The sequence below is a fragment of the Pithys albifrons genome, chromosome 9 (assembly GCF_047495875.1).
Source record: "Pithys albifrons albifrons isolate INPA30051 chromosome 9, PitAlb_v1, whole genome shotgun sequence".
Lineage (NCBI taxonomy): Eukaryota > Metazoa > Chordata > Aves > Passeriformes > Thamnophilidae > Pithys > Pithys albifrons.
Genome location: NC_092466.1, coordinates 12591118 through 12618681, shown reverse-complemented (window position 1 = coordinate 12618681; position 27564 = coordinate 12591118). Strand labels below are relative to the sequence as shown.

Genomic DNA, 27564 nt, shown 5'->3' with positions numbered 1-27564 from the left:
AGCTAAGCATGTCTTGCTGTGCCTTTTTACTCAGCTGCACTGTCTTGGAAAAGGGACTTGACTTTTGAAGGACAAGAAAGTCAATTTGTTTCCTACTCATTGGTTTTGCCAAAAACAGCATGCACCATGCAGTGGTGATAAAGAAGATGTGACAAAGACAGAGTTGAGCTCAACTCTCTGGTAGTTAATGTGTTCCCTTGTAATATCCTGCAAATGTAATGCTCTGCCTTTCTTCCTGCAGCACCCCTTGTGGATTCCAGCTCGGGTCACAGCAGTTCTGCGATGCTCATGTTGTTGTCTGTGGTGTTTGTAGGCTTGGCTGTTTTTTTAATTTACAAATTCAAGAGGTAAGTTGAAAAACTTTTGGATGGGAGGAGGAGACAATGGGTGGTTTACAGGAATTCTAGGCATAGCTGTGCCTGAATTGCAAAGGTAGAGCGAGTTACATTGGCCTAAGGCTTGGATGGGTATAAGTCCCTATTTCTCAAAGAGAAAACCATCTACTGCCCTTTCACCACAAACTTGATGCTCCAAAAGCTCACCAAGAGGTCAGAAATCATCTGTAGCCTGTTTCAGCTGCTGCGTTTGAAGCACAGACCAGAAATGGGAACCCTCTGTATTCACTGAGTACTGAGATACACAAGGCAGACTTAGTCAAAAAACCACATAACAGATGACTTCATGCAGTCTATGCCCACCTGGCCAGCTGCCTTCTCATTTGCAACATCTCATTTGTATCTTGCAAAGTAAATAAGTTAGTCTTGCAGAGGAACAGGTGCAATTATGTTAGAGGTGGGAGACTCAGAGCCAGAAAATTTCATGTAAAACGTCAAAGTGCCTTTGGGAATCTGTGCTGAGATTTACTTTGACAGATGTTAATATAAACCTTTTGCTTCCAGCAGCAGGTAGGACCAGTGCTGGTCCATGGCACTTGGCTGCTGCAAGCTGTGAAACCAAATATGTGATAAGAATGGCCTCTTTGCTGAAGGGCTGCTTTATGAGAATATATTTTAGGCAGATGGAGCTCCTTAGAAGGAACTTTGCAATCAGTAGAGTACTTACTGCATAAAATAGTCTATGTACTCAGATCCTGCCTAGTGGCAAAATATTGTATTAGAAGCATAAACTGAGCCTGACATACAAAAAAAATTAAAAAGCAAGAAAAATTAAAAATAAAACTTCCTGGACATAGTAGTTCCTCCAAATGGTGAAACTAGAGCTTTTTTAGTCCAGATTCCAGCGATATGTTTCTCTCTGCAGCTTTTTTGCCACCTAGGAAAGGGTAGTACTCTCTAATGATAGTAGTAGGATACAAAGAGTATTAAAAATGGAATGATAGGCATGTATCCTAGTCTCCAGGTTTAAAGCTTCTGTCATTTCTAACTTCATACCTTAACCATTGTCAAAATCAGTGAGTGGCACTGCTTCTAGTGCTTGATCCCGTGCACATTGATATCTCTTACTGAGCTCCCACTGACTTCAGTGGCCCAGAACAATTTTCAAAGAATGCATTTGTGTGAATCTGCTCAGATGCAGATTTCAAGGCCTTTAGTATGACCTCCTAATTGCAGTCTGAAATCCTCTCTCTGTTTCTGTGAGGTGGAATACAGTTTCCCAGGTCAGTGGGAAATGGGACATAGGACTGTTTTAAGGCATTGATTTAATACTGTGCTGGGAAGGCAGCTGATGTTTTCTCTCACACTCAGATGTAGGATGAGGAGGGCAAAGAAGTCTTTCTGGGGGTGTGTCAAAATGTACATACAAGCCTGTGTAAGACATGCTTTCCTTTGTGTCTTGGTAAGATGGTTTTTTAGTTTTGGACTGATTTCTTTGGCTCTGTGATCAGTGGTCAGTTACCAGGAAGAAGGATTTGTATATTCCAGCTGCCAGAGGACAGTAAGGATCTTGTTAGTCTACTTTGCTTTGACAGTCTCCAGGTCATGTTATACTACTACAGCTCATAAAACTGAATCTCATACTATTTAAGCATCCTGAGCCATGAGCATAGCAGCCATCAACTTTATACTGTGCTCCAGAGCTGCAAAGACCTGCCTTATTAAAATCAGTCTAAAAATTGAATATATTACAAATTGGGAGTGGGAGGGAAGTTGGTCAAAGCATCAGTTTTGCTTAGCACAGAAACTCGTCAATTTGCTGGCCCCTCTTATCTCCTCTGTCCCAAAGAGAACAAACCTAGATCAAAGTGACAAAGTTTAGGATTAAGTCAGATACACAGAGGGTCCTTAACTAGATTTTTTAGAACAGAAAGAAACTTTTCAGCTCTAAAACCTCTGGCTCAATGAGCAGAAGTAAAAGCATTCAACAATTCTTAATGGAAAGAGAGGGCAAACCCAAAAGCTTTCCTCTGCCTCTCAGTGATGCAGAGGTCCATTAGCCATGTGTACTTTGTTGATTAATGGTGATCGCAGCCTGAACACTGAACTGCTGCTTACAGCGAGAGGTTTGGTGAGAGCACAAACCTGCATGAAATTTTAGTTCTGCAGCTTTACAGATTTGGTACTTTGCTGGTTTGCACACAGACTTGTAATTATTAGTTCATCTGTTTATAGACTCAGCAGTTAAACACTGCTGCCAGATTGATGCTTGTTGAGCAGATCCAGGTGGAAAAGGATGGAAGAGACAAAAGTATGGAAATAAACCATAAGGACGTTGTTTCATTTCTGGGAGATTGAGCATAGAGTAGGTCAATATTATGTGTGTATGAGTGCTGAGTAGTGGTGGGGCAATGGGGCATTCAGGGAGTGTGTGTCCTGAGACAGGAGTGCAGGGGTGTGTTCCTATGGGTGTGCTCAGAGTTGTGCAGTGGGATGTTATGTCCACCTGTGACTGTGCTGGGAAACACAGCAGGATTAGGTATGTGTGTGTGGATACACATATGGACAGCTGACTCAGTTTCCTTTTTTCATAACTCTCTGAAGTACCTGGAGGTCTCTCCGCCTCACTGTTCTAAAGAGCTTTTCTCACCTTTCCTCTCCAAGCACCGAAGACAACCACTTCTCTGCCATTGCATTGTTCGGAAGCAAAACTATGTCTTCCAGTCTTTCCAGGCGTGCTCTCAAGTCCATGTCTCTACACATCTCCAGATGTATACTGGGCACTTAAATCCTATGGAAATGCATTAGTTTGCTCATTTCTTTTGTAGTTGTTATGTCTTCTAGTGGCATGTAAGGCATATTTGAAAATTACAGATTAGGAGAAAGGGAGAAGCCAATTAGATTTGTTACCTTCTGCTAAGCTTCCCCACTGTGTCCTGGCTTACTGCTGGTTAAGAACAGAATGCTGATTCAAGCCAATAGGACAAGTTGGTTGAGGCCAGAACTTCACTGGATTATATCAGCATAGAGCTATTGAATTAATGAGAATTGAGGCATTTTCCACTGCTTTCAGTCTGTGACATGTCCAACAGCAGGCAGATTAGCATAAAGATATGGCATTTTATATAACTTCTTTTGAACATATCTTCTTTTTTTCTCCTGTGTGCTTTAGAGAATTGAAAATATTCTCCCAATTTTCCTTATTTAAGCAATGTGGACTGTCTAACTGACTTTCAAGGATATAATTCTAGCAGTCCAAGTTAACTTCACTTGGAAGAAGGAAGAAGAAATATTCCCTTAACTTTTTTGCCTTCCTGAGCAGGAAGGGAAAATAAGTCCCTGCAAACTTGCATGCTCCATGGTATGACAAACTGGTATTTGCAATGCAATGGTAACAAATAGACTTTGGATGGGTGCTATGAGATCCAAATCCTTTCTATACTCTGAGGCAGGACCAGTTCTTTATTGCTCTTTCTGATGTGGCAATTCCTGTTGAGGCAATGTGGGCCTCAACAAGCCTAGCAATTTTTTTTCTCAACTGATAGTAGTGCTCAAATTGATTTTTACTTTTGGTTTCCAATGCACCACTGATCATATAATAAATACTGGGAGAGCTGACAATTGCAGCTGATTGTACTTAGTTGATTGCTGCTCTCTGAGCTGAGTGCAGTGTCCACTGTGTGCATGAATTCTTGTTTTATAGGGCAGGACCAGAACACTTCAATTTACAGCTGGAGGAACCTTTTTGAACAGGATACAAAGGCAGTGGCATGAAATTTGGGGTAACTTTAGGCTGGTATTGGAATTAGTGGATGCTAATGACACTTTCAGAGATAAATATTTTTGTGGTACTTTCACCATTCTTAGGGCTCATCACTGCCAGTGCTGCATTTGTGGGATTGGTCTGTTTAAGAAATGACATACTGAGAATCCCTGTGTTACAAAATAAAGTCTCTTGTTTTCTTTTCTTGTGCAGGAAAATCCCTTGGATTAACATCTATGCCCAAGTTCAGCATGACAAGGAGCAGGAAATGATTGGCTCTGTCAGCCAAAGTGAAAATGCCCCCAAAATCACTCTTAGTGAGTTCACAGACCCTGAGGAACTGTTGGACAAAGAGCTGGACACAAGAGTGATGGGTGAGAGACAGCCCTCAACTGGGTTTCTATTTTCACAATCTGGATGAGGATGTTGGAGTATTAGAAGGCAGTGACTGTGACAGGTAGAGCCTGAGACATTGACATAGGGAGTAAATCTCTCTCTGCAACATGGTAACAGAGGGTTTTTCTTACAGCTTTTCCCACAGTGTTACATGACCTGGGTAGGAACCTGTAGCCAAAAATAAGTATACAGGACTTAGTAATAGTTGTGGCTCTCACCTGTGCCTACTCATGACCCTGCCTCTCCTGTGGAGGAGCACAAAGCTCCCTGAGCCCTCAGGAAAATCAGCTGAGCCAAGGTTATGCTGTTGGTGTGCATGATTACAAGTAAATATGTTTCTATAGTTTAATGAGTTTACTGCTGGTCAATTGAGCTGTAGTAATGAGTTTTCTGCATGCTCTCTGCTTATTGCAAATACAAAAGAGGATGTCTTACTTCAAAACACCTTTGCTGACTTTACACTTGCACAAACACATCCTAAGAAGGAGTAGGAAGCAATATAGACCAAACTGTTGAAGCCACTGGACTGACTCTCTTCTCCATTTTCTCCTCCACAGGAAGCATCTCAACAATTGCCAACAGTGAAAGCACAAAGGAAATCCCCAACTGCACTAGTGTTTAATACTGAGAATCCACTTGGTCTACAATATTTCTGACTTTTTATTTGTAATTATTATTGTTATTATTATTATTATTATGAAAAAAGGAAGAGTTATATGTCATTATCATTTGGGTGGGGATGGGGTGGGCATTTTGTGTTTACAAGGGCTGCATTCATAAATAGCAGGGGTTCTTCATATTTAGGAAATACACATCAAATTAGAAGTAAAAAGCAAAGAATGAGTCAAGCGTCCAGTGGGATTTGAATGCCAGCCTCCTGTTAAACACAGAATGGGAATTAAGTATTCAAATCCAACAGATAGGTATCGTACCTTAGGCAATATGTTGTAAGTAAATTGTCCCTTTTCAGCCCTTTTCAAAATAAGTCATGAATCAGCTACTTCATCCTGCCAGAGGGGTTCAGACTGGATTGTTGGACCAGGCTCTGCACCATGCCAACATCCCTCGCTTTTGATGACATGCATGTCTCAGCTTTTTGCAGGATCTTGCCTCTTTTAATTGCTTTTAATTTCAGTCACCCTCTGGCACTGTTGACTGCTGAGAAAGGAAAAAAAAACAAACAGAAGAAACACACACATCAGTGTTCCTTGGACTACAGATTGGCTGGAGGGGACAGCAGCACAAGCAGTGGAGGAGCATGCCTGAGTTTATGAATGCAGCCTAAACCCTGTGCATGTGAATAGCGAGGATGCCGAAGGCCTACTGTAGATAATTACAGTGTACATAGCTTTTTATTTCTTGACAAATAATTTAATGTTTAGTAAGAGAAGATATGTTTAAAACAGAAACTGAACCACACACAGCCATGCACGAACTCGCACATGTGTACACACACACACACACACACACACACACACACACACACGTGCTCGTACACGTCAGCCAACCAGGGACTGTGATGACCACTTGAATCACGCTTTGGTTCCAAGTGTGTTCCAGTTGTCTGTCATATTTCAATCTGATCCTGCTGGCTGTAAACAGCATAGTTCATTTCTCTTTGTATAACTGCAAGCCTATTTTTACATATATATATATGGTGTCATTTCCTGTGATGGAGCAGAAAAAGGCATTAGCGAGGCAGACTATGAGCCTTTCATAAATATTTCAACATTGTTTATATTCTGTTCATCTCTGTCACTGTAGTCAACTTCTGAGAATGATCTTGGTTGCATCTGTTAGTGAAAATGAGGAAAACAATGGTGACATTATCACCATTCCAGTGTGGGCAAATACCAGCAGCCTTGCAGCATCCAATAGAACCTCAACTCAACAGTGGGGCAGGTTGCAGTAGCTTTATTCCCAGGGAGAAGTCATGCTTTTAGTATTTCAGCAGAAGAAGTGAAGTGCTATTTAGGATGTGTGAGGATAGTAACTTCTGGCTGAACATGATGTATGCGATTAGGGACTGCTCTTTGGAGAGGGCAATGAAGGGTCAGACCTGTATAAATGAGCTATGAAAATCTTTGTTATGAGTCCTGCAGAACAGCAGTTTCCAATTCAGAGTGAAAATGCCATCAGAGTAATTTCTGTATGCTAGGTTGATGTTTTCTAGTTAGAACAAGGACGTTAATGAAGAAAATGTATTGAAAAAGCTCTTTAGAAATTTTTTGCTACACTGAATTGAGGATAGCCCTTGGAGGTGATCGAGTTCTGGGGCAAGAAGTTGACCTAGTGATGAGTTTGATCCATTTTTCTTGAGTTGGATGTCAAAAATGAATCTTATTCTTCAGCGTATTGAGCTGTAGACCCCACAGGAGGGGAAGGAAGATTGGATGCACGTCTGGGAAGATGTTCTAGTGCTTGTGTGGTAACAGAAGGCAAAAATGGCACCAGGTGAAAATGTTTGTGATAATTTTTTAGGGTCTGGTTGCAAGACTCCACATCACCTTTAATATATCTGCACCGAAATGAGGGCATGGTTAAACACAATTTTGCAGAAAAACACAGGAGATGTTTCAAAATTAAAATTATAAAACCAAAACATAGGGAAATACTGTTTTGAGAGAAACACTAAAGCTAAATATTCTCAGTTCTTCTTCTCCATTTTAGTCAGGCTTGTGGGCCTTTTCTGTTGATTTAAAACTATTTCTCTACTGTTTCCTCCCTCGCTTTTCTGCTCTGGTTTCTAATATAAGCTGGAGAGCAATGGCTGTGTTATTCTTTTTAACCTGAGTTTCCATCCATCACATGTGCATAAATGTTGCATTACTGTCTCTGTTCTACGGAAGCACCAAAGTAGTTTACAGTAATGGCCCGGTCTGGTGATAAGACTGCTAGCACAAGGCCACAGCTTCCATCTAGGTATATATGGGAGGGATGTACATAAACAGTGTTCTCATAGGCCTTGAGCTAAACTGGGAGCTGATCTCAGACTTTGCTGATCATTAGGATTAAAGGGACTGATTGTCTGACTGATTGTATTCAGTTCTCTGACTGCAGAGAACTGAATGTAAAGTAATCATTATGTTCTGTATTAACTTTCTTTTATAAACCATGAAACAAAGTGAAAATGTTCCCTGTTTGGAGTTTTCTAGGTTTCTCATAGGATTGATCTCATGTTGATCTAACAAGAAAGGCAGAGTATTGCAGTTTTCACATTTCTGCTCACGATTTAATTTTCACACTTTTAAAGATGAATGTTAAATGTCTTATAAAAATGCGAGGAAGCAAGGAGGGAAAACTGAGAGTAAGATGCTGAAAAAAAATGGAAACATTTTCACTTCTCAGAAAGAAATTTAATGTCAGTGAAGGTTGAGGAGTTTCTGAATGATACAGTTGACTTTCTGAGAAATATCTATCCAGAAAGCCATGTTCTGCCCAAAATTGATTAGGATCCTAAGAAATCCTACAAAGCAAACAAAAAAATTCCATAGAGCCAGAACTGAATGATAAAACCCCCTGACTGATTCTTGAGTTTGCTCAAACTTCAGCTTCCATGAGACTTAGTGGGTGTCATTGTCTCTCAGGACAGTTTGTCACACTGCAGTCAGGACTAGGGTGTGCTCCATGCACTTCTGAAAAGAGCTCCCTAGGGTATTTATGGGACCATATTTGCCAAATCATATCTGCTGCATTAGGACACAGTCTTGGTTGATGGCCGCAGAAAAAAGCTTGTGTTCATGGCTGAAGGCTGCTCCTTTAGTATACTGGAAAGGTAAGTACTGCATCCCAGCGGGATGCCGAGGGCTTTATCTCTCTATCCATGGGACCTCTGTAAGGTTTGCATCAGACAAACAGCACTGTTCATCTGTTTTGGAAGGCACTGATCTGTGGGATTAGCACAGACTAACAGGAGTATTGGCCATTTTTATTTGTATGTGTCTTGCTGTGAAATAACTTGGGGTTGTCATTAGGGTTTTTTCCCCTGCAGGAAAGTTTTACTGACGGGGAAAATGGAACGCAAATCCTTAAAGCTATAGATTATTACTTACCTGAATAATGATGGAAAGAGACAATGGCGTGAGTAGAACATAAATAGCTCCCACACTGTAGTTCTGTAGAAAGAAGAAAAGAAAGAGACAAGAGACTAGGTCAGTGCTCTCTATCACTGTCAGCTTTCCCCTATGATGGATTCTACTGCGTTAGCTGTAATTTAGGAATAATGCACGAGACCTGGAGACTAGATGCAGCTTCTGGATCTGTATGGCTGACAATCTGATGTAAACATTAAATAGGTCCTCTGCTCAGTTTAACCAGTGCTTGAGAACCCCAGCACTAAGCCCAGAAGAATTAGAGGTGACACTAAAGTGACTGGAGAGTGCAGAGGGTTTCAGACACAGTTGTCATCAATAAGAGCATGTGTATGAAGTGTGTGTTTTCCTCTGGTTTCACAGATGTGCAAAGATGCCCTGATGTCCTGTTTTCTCCCTTTTCCTTCAATCAGCTCCCACACACATTCCAGGTCTAACAAGCCAAACCAGAATCCTCATTCCTTCTGATGTTATTGGACAGTGCATTAAACCCAAACCACTACCGTGATTTTAAAGGATTAAATGAGACAGACAATTGCAATACCTGTATTGAACACAGTAATACAACTGCATGAATCATATATATACATATATATATACTGTTCTTGGTTTTATTGTTCCATTTGAATATTTCTACTGTAAAAAAAAGGCAGTGGTTTTGAAATTGTTGAAAATAAATGTATTTTTGTACATCAGAGTTACCCCTGGCTGCTTTTTCAGTCCTTGTTCTTCTTAGATTTCCTTTTGGCAAAGTCTGCTCTTTCTTCTGAATTTCCCTTGCCATATCTGACCCTCCAGCTCTGTTGTTCGGGGTCATGCAAAGCACATGGAGGGTCAGCAGAGAAATGTTCTAATGCAAGATTTTTAAAATAAAAGAGAAAACAACTACCTCTCCTTCCTTTGGACTGCACCTCTCAAAAAATAATTGTCTTCTTACCTTTTGATTCTACAGGCTGATTATCTTTGGAGCCCTGGAGGTGAATAGGAGGGGAGAACTATCTACTTGTGCAGACACGACCCCATGTGGAGAAAAAAAAAAGTATCTTTTTCAGTCCTTGCTACAAGAGACTGTTTAAAAAGGAAAAAAGACCATGGAAGTATGTCTCTGGATGCCTATCAGCCATCTCTACCCATGCACATGCATGCATACATATGCCTGCCCACACCTCTTTCCTTTAGCTCTGGAGTCCATAAACTGAAAATTTCAGGAGTGTGTCAGACCTACCTGGGAAACATCTCCATGGCCATCTCTTCCATATGCTCCACTGATGTACACTGCTAGTCACTGGTGGAGGCCAGACTAATCGCCCAAATGTTTTCTCTGACCTCATGCAGCTAAACTTTCATGTTTATATAACTCAAGAATGCAGCTGACGTCCGTTTATTCTTGCTTTTATATCTAATGCTCAGTTGTTTCTGTTGTTCCTTTATGTCAGGAAGCTGAAAGAGTCAGGCAACAAAGGACTAGATGGCCATCTCTGAGTGTGATGCATGAGGGACCTCCAGCATCACAGAAGACCTTCAAAAGCTGAGGCTTTTGAAATATTTGTATCTGACCATCTTTACTGCAATGCTAGTGCAACATTTCTGTTCATAGGGTCCTGAAATCAAGTTATAAACAGACAAGCACAAATGGTGAAATTACCATGGCTTAACAAGCTACCACTGAGACCCAGGGATTGACTATTCACAAACAGAGAGATGTGCAGCTGTGAAATCAAATGTAGGCAGTTACACATCAGCACCACCACCCCCCCACCCCCCTGGGTCTAGATACATGGTGGCTCAATCTTTACCTGCATCCAGTTGTTCTGTGTCGAATAGACTCCTTATTCCCTTTCTTAAAGGCAGTGTAAGCATTGTTTACTACATCTGATATTCTCATGTTTGTGCCAATTACCACTCTATCAGGGAATATGGTGTTGCTCAGGAAAAGTACGTCTTAACTACTCAAGGAGTCAGTTCATCACTGTCTTGTTTCAGTCCTTACCGTGGTGTTCAACACCACCTATATGACCCAAGGCTGCCATGCTGGGTGGGTGTAGCACACCTCTAGTACAGGAGAGAAAAGTACATTAAGAGCCACTTTCCCCAGCTTGGTGTGTTAATACTGAGAAGTTTGGCTTGGCTTGGCTTGGCTTAGGGTCACTGGACGACAATGCTCTTGTTATGCAGGGAGAGCCTGTGATTACTTGTGCAGTGGGAGCACCCAGAAGGCTTGGCTAAGAGCACATCCCCCAGTGCCCCCCATCAATAAACCACATTGCGGCGGTGTTGGTGATGGAGAGCAAAAATGCAGCAAGGCTTGGCTGGTGCTGGCTGCATCCTCACCCAGGAATGGAGGAAGGTCCATGCCTAAACCAGCTGAGGCTCTGTTTTCACACTCTTTGGGGCACTGGTCTGGATTCTCCTGCTGCAAGGCAGTATCTGAGAGGCACCCGATGGACCTTTCCTATTGCTCTGCAAGATGAGTGCCCTTCCAAAATCATCAGCCTGCTGAGGCTTCCTCTTCCTGTTCCTGCCTGCCCAGGAGTGGGCTCAGCCTTGGCAAGGTAGAACAGTGTCTCTCTTGATTCAGTCCAGGTCTTGGTGCAACCAGAAATACAAGTTCTCATGCCCAAGAGAGGATACCTTGCGTGCCAGCTACCTTCCTGTAAATGCTGCTGCTCAAGTTCTAGGCCTTGTTCCGAGGACAAATGAGGTGTTTCCCATCCAGAGTTCATGGCATCACACACTTCAACAGGGTGAGGCAGCACTTAGCTGAATGTGCCTCCTGCCCAGGTCTTCCTTTTCCTTTGGCCCTGTCCCCAGTGAAGTACTCTGGTTATTAAGGACTATCAAAGCACCATTGCATTACAGACATATTATTGTAATACATCACTTGAGTGCTGGTTTGCTGTAATATATCATGGTGCTACATCAGGGAATTGACAGGTGACAGGAACCCCAGACACAGAGACAGATTACTTTTCTAAGCTTTATGGGCTGCTTTTTTCCCCTAAGACAGCTAGCTAAGGCAAAAAAAAAAGCAGCGTTGGACTGCTGCCATGAAGCTTTCAAAGCCTTTAAATATATTTATCTATACATTTTTCCCTTGACCCTGAAACATTAATTAAACAAATCTGCTGATGTTTCTATATGAGACCACAGAAATGGGTTTATTTTGGGTCATGGAGGAGGCAACAATTTCTCACTGCGAACTGTTTCATGAGATTAGTGTGTGTGAATGTCTGGTTGTGAGCAGAAAACAAAGACTTGTCCTTGCAAAAAAAAATGTTTTTTTTTCCTCCATTTCAGAAAAATGGTTATTAGTAGGTCTATTGACTTTATTTTCAATGCAGTTGGGCAGGTGGAGGCAGAACAGAAAACAATTGTGCTGGGTTTTGTTGGACTTTTACCCTTGAGTGCAAAATTATTTGCTTCACCATTGCTTTATGCTAGTTCTACCTGTTCATGGCCCCTGGTATCAGTGAATTTAGTCTTGATTTACACCAGTCTGAGCTCTCACATTAAGAGGAGTTACATGCCTACTTCAAGGACAGAATAAATCCTTTTTAATGCCTCATTGTGAATGTCAAGCAGTTTTCAGATCAAAATTTAGGGAGACTGTAATATTAGTACTAAAAAACCCCACATACAGGCACATAGGAAGGAAAAGCATGTTTATTAAATGAAACAAAAATGTTTTGATGATGTATGTTTTTTAAAATCTTCTGTTGGTTACATGAACCTGGAAAACAAAAAAGGAGAGAGAAAACTGAAAGCCAGATGAGAAGCAGAGCAAGGAAGAAGAGAGGTGGACCAGGCTGCCTGAGATCCTGTGGCTGACCAGGAGAAAGTCACAGGTTGGATCATCTGAATCAATAGGAGTTGTAGCACATTCACTCCATATACAATGGAGTCATCTCTGCTTCCACATCCTGATGCTCAGCATTGAAATTCAAGTTTTAAGCAACTCATTCTCTACTGGAGTCCCAGAGCTGAGCATTGAGGTTACTGGTAGAACAGTGGTGGATGAATGAGGAATCAGGCAGGATTTGTTGGCCATTTTCAAGGCTCAGTCCAGGTTGGATGAAACTGTATTCAATGGGTTGGATGATTGCTGTTAAAAAGAAGTGGCTCCTGATGTGCGGTGTAGGGAAAATGAGTCTGAAGGGGTCCGTGGAGAAAGGGCAGGAAGATGGGATTATGAAACACCATATAATATTTTTCATTCCTCTTTTCTTGATATTAATTGGAGTGTATGCTGGGTGGGGGAATTGTCTGGGATGGGGGACAAGGATAAGCTTTTATAGGGAATGAATGTGCCATCAAGAACTGACTAAGACAATTGGCTGAGCTAAAATGAGGGGCATAGCCACTTGTCCTTGAAATGAGCATTCCCTGAAGAGACCTCCAGAGAAACCAGGGATATTAGAGAAGTTTTAAGGAGGTCAAGAGGTGGTGAAAATGAATATGAGACTATCTGAAAACCAAGATAAGGCAACGTCAACCTGGGCAGCAAATTCTGCTGCCAGATCTGGAAATGTTTGTCTGCACTTACAGTGTCCCAGTGCTTACACACCCCTCTTTTCAGTGATTCTGGGTCTCATGAGAATCCACAAGGATGAAGAAAGGCTGAAAGTCATAATATGCCACTGGGATGCTCAGGGACAGACAGTTCTGCAAGAAGAAGGAGAAAGGTTTCTGTTACCTCAATAGCTGTGTTCCACAGCATGCATGTGCTGAAGTGTCTAAAGCTTATTGCGGGGAAGTTTGAGAATCTGAATCTATTGGTGGATCTGGACCTTACTGCCTAATAATATCACCTGCACTTGGAATAATTTGAGATATGGTTAGGAATACCTGTGAGACTATGGTTTTAATCTTTTTTTTCACCTTGAAATGTTCCTGTCAGTTCCAGTCTACAGGCTGCTAGAGATCTGAACAGAACTGTATGATGCTGAGGTACTTTCCTCTTAATTTTTTGTATAAAACTTCCCTTCCTTTTGTAGATTAAGCAGCAAAGTCTCAGCATAAGCTTCAACCCACTCCTTTACTCATTGTACTTTGGGACTATGAATAATTTACAATATCAAAAATATTTACAGTATGAACAATTTGTCCATTTCTAAAAGGAAAAGTCACAGAAAGGGTAAGCACATGCACTCTTGCGGCTTTGGTGCAGGAGAGCCTGGAGATACTTTTGGCATCAGTGGGCACTTTCACTGTTGATCTGTCATTGACTCCTCCAGGCCTTGGGGCAAATCCCCACTTTGCATGAACACCCACATGAGTCCCACAACCCAAACAATTTACCAGCAGAAGAGGAGGACTTAAGAACTGCTGCAAATTACTTATGCATTCAAGGTATTTTCATCAGCCTTGAAACATTAACTGATCTTGAGTAGTGGGAGGGAACTGATCTAGTTTATTTATTTATCTGTACCATTTAATGAATTTTTGACAAAGTTATTTTGAGAGCAAGATGTAGAGACAATGCAGTCTAAGAAAATTAGGGCAGGCTATGCTTGGCTGGGAACCAGGTTCCTGCATATCAGTCTAATGGAAGTTTCTGGGCTTAGGAACTACTTAGTCAGTCCAAGGCTGCCCCGTGGGGATAGAGACCAAGATGGAACTGAACAAAAGGCTTAGGTCCTCACTTAAATAGCTATTTGGACTTAAACCTCTAACCTAAGGTCATGCATTAGTTTCTGGTTTGGTCTAAGGTGTCTCTCTGGATGAATCTCTATCATGTTTGAATCTGAATTTCTATTTGTAGCTGCTGCACACCAACAGTCTTCAAACTGGACTGGACCTCCCCTACAGACCAGCTGGTTTACATTAGGAACTCTGACTGTGAGGAAGGCTAAAAGGGACACTTGGACCAGTGGACTGAAAGGTGCTGAAGGGTGTAAGTGGGTGAAACAGGTTTCAAAGGAGAACCAAAGGTTCCCTCTGAGCCCAGAAAGTGCTAAGGTTTTGTTTTGTTGATTTTCTTTGATGATAAAACGGTGCCTCTAATTTTTAAATCAGAATTAATAGCTCATCCAGAACATTGGCTTCAGAAATTATTATTATATTTCAACAGATGTTCAACCAGTCAGATTATTTAATTAGCTTCATGCTCTTTAACCTCATAAATCCATGAAAGCTGTGACAAGGAAAAAGAAAATGAATTCATGAAAATAAATCAACACCATAGACCTTAATGCAGCCTAAAAAGTTTTGATCAAAGCATGACGGAAAAGTCTGGGGAGCAAACAATTCCTGTCTCTGCGCTATAAATTGTACTTGAGCACAGTTTTGGAGGAAAATGCCCTGGATTCTCAGCACAGCATTCTTGGGCAGTGGGGAGAGCCTTTCTGTGTATGGAACAGGTTTGGCATTGGAAAGACCTGCATAAAATGTGACTTTCATAAATTCTGGCTGTTTCTTTTCCTGTCCTCCTTAAACAATGGAAATGTTGTCTGAAGTAGAGTCCAGCCCTAAGGATATTTCTCAAAATTTCTCCAAAGAAGAGGGTCATAATTTAAGATACTCTTTAGAAGAAGACCTCTGCCTCCCATTGACCAGGATGACTTAGGAGACTGGCATCCTGATTTCCATTCTTCTGTTACTTCCTTGGCTTGGGTAATAGCAGTATTGCTCCTTCTGTTATAGAAAAAGCATTTCTATATTTATTTGAAGTGGGTGGATGAATAGATGGCTGAGGACCTGCCAACATATGTGCAGAACAGCAAGGCCACCCCAGCCACTTAATATTCTGTAAGTGTGAATCTGACCTTGAAAATAATCCTCCCCTGTTAGGTTTCAAGCAATGCAGTGTGCAAACTTCTCTACTATATGGCAAGAACCAGACACTGCCAAGATCCTAGGCCAGCTGTCACCAGCAACTGGACTGGTATATCTGCATTTACTGCACTCATGTGAATCCAGCAGATATGTGTCGGTGAATCAAAGCATACAGTGACCCACTTCATCCTCAGCATGCTTGGAAATAAAGGGTTTTATTCCCATGTGTGGTATTTTGGAATATGTTGCCCTCATCTTCATTTCAGAAAAATACTTTGTTGACAGGCTTTTGCTCCTCCAGGGACCAACTTCAAACACGAGATCATTTATAGAGGAAAAACTCCATTCAGTAAGGGCTTTTTTGTACCCTCATTGGCTCCAGCAAACCATTTTTTTCTCTAATTTTTCCTTCCAGCAATTTCATACAACGTGTCTCACAACATGCCTGCCTCCCATAAATCAGAGCGGACAGAACTTGTGCATTACAGGAGTGGATTTGCTTCAGAAACTTCTGAAGGTCAGTTTTGAATTTGCTCTGAGCTCTGTGCAGTGGGATTTGGGTCAAGCACAGACAATATGGTCATCCCCCTGAGATCTCCAATTAAATGTTTTTTCACGATGTGGACATGGTAGCACTTGCTACACAATGTTTTTGTTTTCCCAACTGGACTTTGTTTTCCCAACTGCAGCAAATGGGTCTTCTCTTCCTGCTGTTTGTGCCATGGTCGGAACTAACATCACCTCTTGCATTACTCTATTTTTTAAAATCAGATACTTTTCAATGGCTGTGTTATGGTTTGCTTTTCTGGTTAGCTGCTTCCTTTCATCTCCTGCACCACCACCTCTTTCTCCGATTCCTTATTTTTCAAATGGCATCATATCCTGCTCAGAACTTCCTACCTATGCAACAAGTTTACCGGGGAGGTGAAATTCACCCTCGTTAGTTCAAAGGTATGGAAGAGGAGAAATCTGAGTGTGGGAGATGGCCATCTTTTGCAGCTTTACTTGACTGTCACAAAATTTGAGTTCAAAAATGTCCAGGCAATGTGACCTCCCTCCCTCTGAGGGTTAAAAACCATCACCTGCTGTGTCTGCATGCAGCTGAGTGACTCCCTTCTGCTGAAAGCATTTTTCTCAGGCCTGGCTTTGGTGCAACATGGGCAGGGCTCTCAACTAATGCTCAGTTTATCTTACTTTCCCCTTCCCATCCTGTTGGAAAACAAATTAATGATGTATACATATGTTGTTTTTTGTTGCCTCTTTAGAAACTCTGCTACCATTACACATTCTGGTCTCATCACTTTTTACCAAGGACAGAATTAAGAATGAGATTCCAAGGGAAGAAAATGTTTGTAGCCATTTTTTATTTCTTCAGAAATACCTCCCAGGTAAAGGAAGACATTTTCTGCAGAGCACAAGCAGGTAGGCTGAGGTTTTGCATAGTAACCCATCATTAGTACTCTTATTACTGCCAGTATCCAAACAATTTTCTGTTTTCTTGCAGTTAGAAAGAAACCATAAAAATATCTTTCAGTGCAACCAGGAAGGCTTCTTTTAGAAGCTCTTCTTTTAGAACTTCAATGGCCTTTAAAAATACAGGCATTTTTTCTTCCGTATTCATTTCTTTTTTTTTTTTTTAAATGAAGAATACAACAGGGATTAAAATGAAAAAGGGTCTGGAATAATTTTGACTGAGAGGAAAGAAATATTTGTACATTATTCATCATATTCTCAGTTATTCATCAAAAGTTTCATTCTTCAACTAAAGTCTTTTCCTTATCTTAAAACCACTGACATGAATATATATCACCAAGTTAAAAAGATTGAATTACACTTCTCCCGCTGCTGCAGAGATTCATGGAAGCTCAAAGCCCAGCCTAGTCCCTAGGTGTACTGAGCCACTGCATTTTATGATTTTCGGAGAACAACGCTAACAGGGTTTGTCTCTTCATTGTGATACGGAGATGGTTGAAACTGTGCTGCTGTATCGCTTGATAAAAGACCATTGCCAAAAAGGAGAACAGCTTTGTCATTTGAGAACATCACCCATGGGGTTTAAGAGACCTACTTGACAGGAAAAGCTCTAGCAGATTTTTTTTAAAGCAGTGTGTTCTTCTTTGCCGTTGTCGACAACTTGAACAAGAGATAAGAAGGAGGTGAGATGTGATCCATGAAATCTTCCCTGAGTATTGTGTTGCCCCATGAGTACCAGGGGAACAAGTGACATTTTATGGCTCTGGTTCTTAGTGCTTGTTCATAGCAGAGTCTCTCTTGGTTTGTACCTCTCTTGGTTCTTACATCAGCTCACAGCTTCACAAGTGTTGTCTGTTCTTTGGGTGCCCTGGTTCAAAATGAGCCAGGTGGAGCAGTGTGGGGTGACTGATTGCCCATCCTGCCTCATTTGATTTTGCATTTGCAGGGGAGATCTTTGCTTGGAGTGCATAGAAAGGTGTTTTATAGCAAATTTGGTGTGTTTAATGTGCACAGGCAAGGCATGTCCTTTGCAGGACGTACTGTGCTGTCTTGAGACAAAGATGTAGGGAAACTCTACTCCCCAGCCATTTGTGTGATGGAAAATAAAGCTGTTTTTAGGTCCTGCACAGGGATCAGTGGTCAGCAATAAGAGCAGGGCACCCCTGTAGCAGGCAGACTGAGTTGACAGCGTGCAGGATGTAGCACAGCTTTGCTCTGGGCAGTATCAGCTGTCAGTCCTTTCCTTACCAGTACAAAGGAAGAAGGGCTGTCCCTGGTGTTGCTGTACCAGGGCACAAACTTGGTGGCATCATTCCCAAACTCAGTGAGAAGAGACAGTAAGAAGGGCTTGTGGGTGTCTTGAATTTCCTAGTGGATCTTGATGACATGGGTGGGTCTTGGCCCATTTTACATTAGACATACAAAGGCTTATTTTTTTTTCCAGTCTTTTTGAAATACATTTAAAGAGATGGTTCACATCAAGGGGCCTCAAAAGTATGACAGACAGGAGACAAGTCCTGGAACCCTCCTTCATACCTTTGCCACAGGTGCTGATGTGGGTGCAAGAGGAGAAGCAATTGGTAGTGATGCTGCAAACATCCCACAGCAAAAAATCTGATAAAAAAGTCTGCAAAAAAGCTGTTGTGACCTTCAGCAGGATGGAACTCAGTGAATAAAAATCCCCTTACTCCTCATAGGCTATGAAGTGTGAGTCTGGTTTCATGACACAGACTCTAACTATTTAAATAGAGATAACTTTTTCACCAAATTTGTTATGCATTTCTGGATGGAGAGCTACCAAACAGTGTGTAATATCACAGCACCAACAACAGCAATGCAATAATATGATCTAAGGATGTCAAATGTTGGTGCGCAGCTATTTGTTTTGCTATCATTTCAGACCCAGGACTAGCATCAGGCATTTAACTGCAGAACTGCTACACTGTACACAACCACACAAAGCCCTCCTCAGCCAGCTGCTCCTGTCATGACACACAGGTGCATTTTTCTGCCTGTGCAGGTGGTTGGGCACCTGCCAATCCTTGTTTGCTTCATAACAAGGAGTGTTAGATGATCTGCACTGAACCATACATCATTTTGCAGCAACACGCCTTTGATGGGAAAATGGACCACTGCAATTTGAGCAGGGCTGAGTTCTGACTTGCCAAGGGCATGTGGTGACAACTTGAACTGAAGGAAGCTTGGGAGAGGACAACTGTAATTAAAATCTCCACTGAAATTTAGGAAAACTGGATAAAATAATGATAAACTGGTCCAGGAAAAAAAAATAATGACATGGTTGTTATTATAGATTAAATGGATCCAATTTAGTACAGTGATGGTGAGAAATATATTTTGAGAACATAAAGGGCCTTTATACACCTCTTTCTTGACCTTGGAAATTCAGCAATGGCTGTTTTTCTGCTTGCCTCACCCCAACCATAATACTTGCAAACTTCAACCCTTCTTGCTGCTGTAAAGTTCAGAAAACAAGCCTGGTCTTGAAACTCAGCCCACGTAGCCATTGACTTGCATATTTGACAAAAGACATTGTGAGAGGCCCAATGAGAAAACACATTTCTGTGATTTTAATATCCTTCCTTCTTTCTAAATTATGAAGTGATGCTGGGCAAAAGGTAGCTGAGGCAGCATGGTTTGCTCTCCTGCTGGTGGAGCAGCAGGGCTGAACCAGGCAGATGACCAATTAGAGAAGGAAAATAGCATAGGAGCAAACTCTTGAGCCAGGCTGCTGCTCCAAATGAAAGGAAGGAGTTTTCGGCCTGTGCCCAAAATTTAATGAGGCTTAAGTTAATCCAGATGTCCTAGCTATGCCCTCAGTATCCAAACCCATATACAGTATGCCTATGCTAGTAAGTGTTGTCTTTAACCACAGGACAAAGTCTATGAGGAATTTGGAGAGGTGTTTGCTTTCTTTAGAGCTCTTAAACCTCATAATTTCCAAGACCTGTGCAAAAGCCTAAGGAGGTTTTAGAGTGCACATAACAAAATACTGGAAAATCTCACTCGTGTCATTTCTGCTACCAGAAAATGTGCTGGTAGCAGCAGGTCCCTGAGGTATTACAGGTATTAAAGAAGATCGTTGCCCATCAGCTCCTGAAACTGCTGAACGGAGAGGGTGGTGTAAATCAGCACACTGCTCTGACACCAGTCGCTCACGCTGACTTCCAGGGTACTGCACTGATTTATGCCAGTGCTGGCTCTGACCTCTTGCAGTGCCAGGCCAAAACTGGGAACAACCTCTTCAGCACCTGCCTTTATTTTACTAGTTAACTTTTTTGTCTGTTTCCCACTTCTGAACTCCAGAGTTCTCTCTTTCCACATGAGCTGAGTTTTCTTGAAAATGATTGTTTAATGGGAACATCTGGTGTGTGAATGGAAGATTTAGTTCTCCTTTTCCCTTTAGTGAATGCTCATTGCATACCTTAAAAGTTGATACTTTTTCCATCCCCAAGCAGAGAAAAAAATATGGATCATTGCCTTACAGAACAGACTGGGCTATTTAGTTAGTGTGTGCAGGTGTAACCTGTGAGCCCTGACTTAAGAGTTTTCCCTATAATTAAAAGTTTTCTGCAGTAAAGTCTTAGTTTCTGATGAAACTATTGTTCAATTAGTGCTAATTAGATAGTACCTGTGCACAGTACTCCTTGCCATGCAATAACCACAATCTATGATATTTCTTTTTTGATAGGAAAAACATTTTACAAAAAAACCCACAAAAAATCCCAAGTTCATTTAGGGGTATGCTGTTTAGAACTGGTGAAAACTTTAACATGAGAGACAAGTAGGTATAAAAAAGGTATTATTTGCATTCATATTTTCCCTTTGCCTTTCCTCCTCTTATTTGCAATGGAGGTGCTACAGGAGAGTGACTGCTGCATGGGGTTTTATTGAGTGTTATTGGTGAATTCATAGGCTCTATAAAATTGTGATCATGCACTCTAGTGGTTTTTTGGCTAAGTCAGCTTTAACTGAACTCTGTACAGCTGAAAATGATTTGCAATGATCCAATGGGAATTGCATAGGCCATACAGAAAAAGTGGATGTGGAAAAATTTTACTGCAAGATGCTGCATATAAACACAGTTGCTCTGACACCAGTGAATTATGATGACTCCCAGCAGACCCAGCTGATTTATGCTTGCCCTGGCCCTGACATGGACAGATAACAGAGAACCACAGCGTTGGTATGAAAAAGATCAAGGCCCACCTTCTCTGTGTACTCAAGAACATCTTAAATGGGGAGATGGCACTCCTGTTTTGCTTAGGACAGGCTACAGAGGAGAGCAGTTTTGGAAATCCGATGGCAAAGAAAATCCATACAGCAGTGGGCAACATCCATCTGTGCTTTGAGTTGCGGGGTTCTTGCTGTCGATCAGCCTGTTACAGCAGTGGCACTGGTTGTAAAACTGAAATGATGGGCATTGATTCACCTAAATGCATTGAAGCCTCCATAGAAGACAAAACAGCATCATATTGCTGGGATCAAAGCACTAGATAGTTTGGCTAAGAGAGAGTGGAACAGACATATGGCATGATGCATCACCTTGTACTGAAAACCGCAAAATAGAAACCATTCACAATTGGTTTTGAATGATTCAGTGTCAAACAGACAGAAAATGATGCCAAAGTTTAGAAAATGCCATCCTGACCTCTCTGTGTCAACTAGAATTACCCTTTCCTGCTAGTTTGGGTCAAAAGCAATGAGTAAAATGATTTACAAGCGCATGACTCATCAGCCTGTGTCTCATCCACCTGTGCCTCCCAGCCAACTTTCTGGGAAGAACTGGCCGAGTCCAGGAGCTCTGTAGTTATTCCAGTTCATTCCCAGTTAAGCCAAGCAAGGTGTATGTCCCATTTGAAACTGCCTGCACAATCTAGTTGCATGACAGGCAGAAAAGAAAGCTTCAAGTCAGAAACCAGAGCCTCATTTGCAATGACTGATGTGCTATGTCACATGAAGTGCTTGTGAGGAACCCCTACCCTTCACTGGCCCTGTCGGCTGCAGTAAGTCTGTCTATTCTTACTTTACTTTTTCCCCCTCTGCATTGCCAAAAAAACAAACCAGACTAAATGTATTTTGAATGAAGGTGAGAATTTGTTACTTTTCAAATCTACTTGAAATTCCCTGCAGGGAACTTCTGGGCCTCCTATAAAAGATCTCTTTTGGCCTCCAGTTGTCTGAGATATTCAGAAAATCTGTGCCACATCAGCTGGGACTTTCAAATGAATCCATGTAGCACCAGGGACACTCTACATAGGGCGATTAAAATATATTCACCTGGTGAATGAGAGCTCAGCTATCTTGCTAAACAACCCACCTCCTCTCTAATTTTGAGGCAATGTGCCCCACTGTCTTAATTTCTGCCTGACCATTTCCTCTTTTGTTGTAACAAGGTACTGTTCTCTGCTCCCAGTCCTCTTCCCCTCTACTGCTTCTCTTTTAAAAATGCAAACATTCAGCTGTTCATCAGGAGCCTGCTGTTTCCTAGACATTTTACTATCAGCCTTGTGACACGCAATTTGGATCGTTTTGCTCTAAGCATTTCTCATTGTGCAATTACAATACCAGGACTGTGTCAGGTGAGTTATACAAATGACACTTTGAATGCCTCTTTGGGGTTTTTGCCTGTGTGTGGTGTTGTTTTGGTTTGCTTTTATCGAGCTTCAGTCTCAGAAATAATAGGCCTCTCATTTATTCTCTGGGTTTAACAACCACCATGGTAACTATTAGAAACCACAGTTACACAGTGTTGCACACCTTCCTTCACTATCTGAATTCCTTCTGAATTTTGTCATGGAAATGGACTTAGTGAGTTGGATGCAGATAAAAAATGGCCAAAGGGGACAAAAGCAAGGATCACTATTCTCTGTCACTGCCAGAAACTTATCCTTCAGTTTAATTTACTAATACCTGTACTTGAAATAACAGGGTTTAATGACCAGAGAGTTGCTGAGATGCTGAAGTTTTCATCCAGAAACAGAAGAGATAGGGAGGGGTGTTCTGACTGTAAACACTAGAACTGGTGCTCCCCTAAACTATCCAAATCAGGATTATTGTCCTAAATTATGTTCAGTCAAAAACTTGGAGCGAAGACATGGGGTCTGTTTTTAGTAGAAGTTTCTCTGACAAAAAGGAACAAATGGCCTATAGGATGGATGGTGTCCCTCTTGGGCTCCTCTCTCTTTCTCTGTTCCCCTGGGCAAATTTTGTTTATCTCTGAAGAGATGAACTTTCAGCTGGGGGAAAAAAATCAAATCCAAAAAAGTCATACGCTCAAAAACTTCACAACTCAATTATTTATCTCCAAGTGACTTGTGTACTTTATGTGTGTAGCAACTCACTACATACATACTTCTATTTTGCTATTTCCCCTTAAGGGGCTATTAACTATGTAAACAACTTCAAAACACAGAGCCAGGACTGTTTCATTAGGGGAAACCATCCCTGCTTCAAAAGGCCTCCTGGGAAAGAGGAGAAGTTAATTAAAGGCAGGGTGATGTAAAGGCTTTGTGCACATGTAGGAATGGAACCACCATGAAACATTCATGACCTCAATGCATTAGCAAATCTTAAGCTAGAGTAGAATTACACTGTCTCTGGGGACCCAAGTACATCTCCTTGGGTAGTGGTTTTTTAATGCTCGGGAAAATGTAGGCTTCAAATTTTAATGTGAAGAGCAAAACACTTTGATGGTGTGAACTGAAGAAGGCAATCAAGCTGGCCCTAGGCCACTGACGTGTAGAAAGTGAGTATCCTAATTGTCACTGCTCCCTTTGCTCCAGTCAGTGATATTGCCAAGACATAGCTGTTTAATCCATATTGCCAAATAAAGGCTCACCTGATTTCTTTTCCTTTTGATTCTCCATGAATAGAATTCACTGCCAAATCACTTTTTTTGTTTTGATAAGTAACTATATGTCTTGCCATTTATAAAGCACTGAAAAGATATTTGGCAATGTTACGTCAACAGCAGGAAACCATTCCAGGCTGTATTAATCCCAATGGAAATTACTGTATAGGTCTCTCCTGTGAGTTATGATCTCTATTAAAGTTGGGTGACATTTCTCCAAGGAATACTTTGTTCAGCAATGGCAGAAAAAGCACAATTTCAAATGCAGTGAAACCCTGCTGAACAATTTATGCTGAAATCTGCAAACACTATCTGAAGAAAAATATATACCTCACTCCCTAAGAAATTCACTTTAGAAATGATGGATCAAGTTTGTTTAAAAGTTACTATTGAAAAGAGGAGAACAAGTCTTTGATGAGAGGTAGTGTCTTCAGCGATTTTTGAGTTCTTTTGTCTTCCCTTCCTCTTCTGCCACAGGGTATGGGGAACCAGGTCTCACATGGATGACTAATCTTTCAAAACTAGAGGATGTGGAGAAGCTGGGGAATGTGCCTGTGATACAGATTATTTGGGAAGAAGGCATGTAGTGCAGTCCAGGTGTTTGTCATCTTGGGAAGTGTATATGTCCTTGAAAGGTAGGAAAGGTCATCCAGGTTCAAAATAAGGGACTACTTAGCCCAGGCCTTCTTTTCCAGTGGTGGCTGTAGACAAAGGCTTACAGAAAAGAAACAAGGAGAGTCTGTGAGATACTTTCTTCCTAGTGCTCTGCCTGTTTCCAGCTATTACTAGCTTGGGACTTTCTGAGTCCATTGGGGTTTGAGTAACTTTTAACTCTGAAAGGATCTTTTTCAGGTAACTCAGCAGTCTTCACTGGACCTCTGCCTGAGCCCACAGCATCCTTCAGTAAAGGACACTTCTCTCTGTAATGGTTTGCCCAGCCTGAGAACGGCCAGTCTAGAAGAGAAGCAGGCTAATCTTTCTCCTTTTTGTTCTCTTGCTCTTTTTAGGTACACAGGTATCTCCTGACCCAAATGACAATGACATTTCTCTGTTACAGTAACTGCCCATTGCCTGTGGCGTAAAAAGCATGTTGGAATTGTCTGAGACAAAGAACTAATGATTCAGTGTTATGTTTAATGCTATTTTGCTAATGCCAGCTGAACTGCTGGTCTCTGTTCCAGTCCTAAGGTTAGCCAAAAATATTAGATCCTACCATTAGCAAGATCCACAAAGCACCCACAGTATAAAGTTCCCATTGTGCCATGATGCTCAAATGGCACTGGTTGGTAAGATGAGGATGGAGATAAAAAACAGCTATGCCCACTCATCTTTGTAAGGTAGTCAGTTAACAGGCAAGAAGATTAAATGCTTCTTGCTACCCCGGGTGGTGAGCAACACTAGCAAGCAGGTATGTGTATACAGGGAGGGAGTCAGAGGGAGCATCTTCATGCTGACAACCATTCTGACCTCTAATTTGATTTTAATTCTTTCTCCAGACTCAATATTAAAAGTAAGCATTCTTCATTAAAAACACCTAGCACAGATGAAATTAAAAGTGATTCCAGAGAAAATGCATTTTAAAGTTTTCTGTTCCTTTTTAAAAAAAAATAAAAGAATGGAGTTTTAAGAGTGTCTTTATGTTCATATACACGATGTGGTGCATTTCCTGTTTGTCTGAAGGACAAGTTCTTCTTGTATGAGGTAAGGCTTTTATTCTGGTTTTAATCTTTAATGTTGGTTAAAAAGTAATAATGCATCTATGTGGCATGGCTATGGAGGTAAATATTTAAAGGAATTGCATAAATCTGCCCTATGTCAGAGGCGAGAGTTTGGAAAGGATGCTGCCAAATTTGGAAAGAGAACACTTTTTTAAAATTATTTTTTGAAGCAGATCAAATATTAGTCTGTCCTCCTCTGCCTTTCCCTAGCACAAATTCTGCAGAGAAAGGTACTTTTGTTCACAGGCAGTGGAGGACCTGATCGCCTCTGCCATAAAGAAGCATCCACCAGAGCAGTGTCATTTTTTTTTGTGATCTCTGAGTGTCTGGTGCATTGATTTTTCCATGGGAGAAAGCAGAGCAAGCTCTCTCTTCAGTGGAGAACTCAGAAAGACATTGTGTAAAAGTGAATGATTGTTAAAAGAATTGCAGCTTTACACTGTTCTTGATTCTTGCTGAGACAAACTGTTCTGGGACCATCCTCAGTCTGAGCCTGCCAGCAAGTATCCTATCAACCTGTGGGTAGTACCCTAGGCTGGAAGTTGGCTCTGAGGTTGTTTTTGGAAGACTGATACCACATGCAGCTTGTGACACTTAGTTATTAGCTCCCTTAGAGCAGCAGGGGCACATTGATCCTTGGATGCCCTGGTGGTGCAAACACATGTAATCCTCTAACTCTCTCAAGCCCTAACTCCATCAGCTGGTATAGACAGAGCTGTAGCTGCACATCCTGCAAGTCCATTTTACAGTGTTCTCCCAGAGCCTGAAGGGGAGACATAGCTTTGACTGGATGTGAAAATTTTCTCAGGTTTCAAAACTGGGGGATTTACAGCCTCTGCTTTTTAATTCTAACCAAGGAAATCAAGATCTAATCTTTATTTATATTTTTATTAATAATGAAAGTAAAGTTATTTATGGCTAAATTGAAAAGGGCCAGAGATGGGAGCTGGGAGGTTTGCAATAGCTGGGACAATGCACCAGCTCCCTGGGCCAGTGTGATCTATAATAGCACTGAGTTACTACTAAAAAAACCAAGTAGTCAGTGCTTTAAAAAGGCTTAATCTTGTTGCTTGTGCAAATCCCAGAAGGAGGATGATAAAAGCCCAGGTTTCAAGCCTGGATCTCTATGTACCCCTCTTGACTTTCAAGGTTGTAGTATCTACTCCAGAAAAATGTCTTTTCTTTCTGTGCTAAGTGGTGGACACTATAAAATGTCCACTTGTTATAAGAGTTTCTCAGCTTGGCAGATTTTAATAGACTCTCTTTGCAGCCATGATCAGAAAAATTCAAGTCAGAGACACTTCCAGAACTTCCTGGGACAGACTTTTCCATCAAAATAATCCAGCAGAAATGCTGATTGGAAGGCACCTGTGAAGGTCTTTGGTCAGCTTCCCACTCAAAGCAAGAGTTTCAGTAACACTAGAGCAGGTCAGATGTGGCTTTGTGTGGCTGAGTCTAGACATTTGACAAGGGCAGAGATCCCACACTTTTAGTGGACTGTTCCTGTCCTGCAGCAACCTCCTTGTAGGGAAGTTTTTTTCTGCTGTCCCATCTGGACTATCCAAGCTGAAACCTGTGGCCACCACTCCTTGTTTTAGTAACAGAAGCAGCTCTAGGGATCCTTGGTAAGCTTCCTTAAAACTTTTGTGTCAACTATGGGGCCTTATTTGTAGATCAGGTGCATTTTGTTAATTTATTGAGCACATTAGTCATTGCCAGCTGGATCTGTGAGCACATGGTTGCCAATCCACCTCTCCTGTTAACCATGAGTACAATGCACAGAACAGCAGTTGGTGCCTTGCCACAAATGGTTTTTGGTGGAGGAAAAAAATTGAGGGAAAGGAAAAACAAATGCAAATCAGACAGCACTCAAGGTTGCTTTGTTACAAGTCTTGTGTTTGTAGCTCTCCTGCCTGCCTCCCTCTCTCTTCCCTCAGTTAATTGCATGTCCAGGCTGGGAAGATAGCAGGAATATTAAAAAGGCCTGTGTGACAGACTGGTTGCTGCAGCCAGCTGCCATGCTCACCCAGATTCTAGGGAAGGAAATGAATTAAATGGTCTTGCCTTGCACATGGAGGACGATTATGCTACTGAGCAGAGAAACAATTTCATCAATTGCTATGGAAGAAGGGAGAGCTGAGGA

General features: G+C 41.5%; 1 protein-coding gene across 1 annotated transcript in view; it reads left to right on the top strand.

The window, feature by feature from the left end:
• SORCS3 (sortilin related VPS10 domain containing receptor 3) overlaps window positions 1–5245 on the top strand; it is a 279510-nt gene extending 274265 nt beyond the window's left edge. Inside the window, exons 25-27 of the mRNA XM_071563732.1 lie at window positions 242–347; window positions 4312–4472; window positions 5052–5245. Of these exons, the coding sequence (XP_071419833.1) occupies window positions 242–347; window positions 4312–4472; window positions 5052–5116 (332 nt within the window). The 3' untranslated portion in view covers window positions 5117–5245. The remainder of the gene's footprint in view (window positions 1–241; window positions 348–4311; window positions 4473–5051) is intronic.
• Window positions 5246–27564: the final 22319 nt, after the last annotated feature.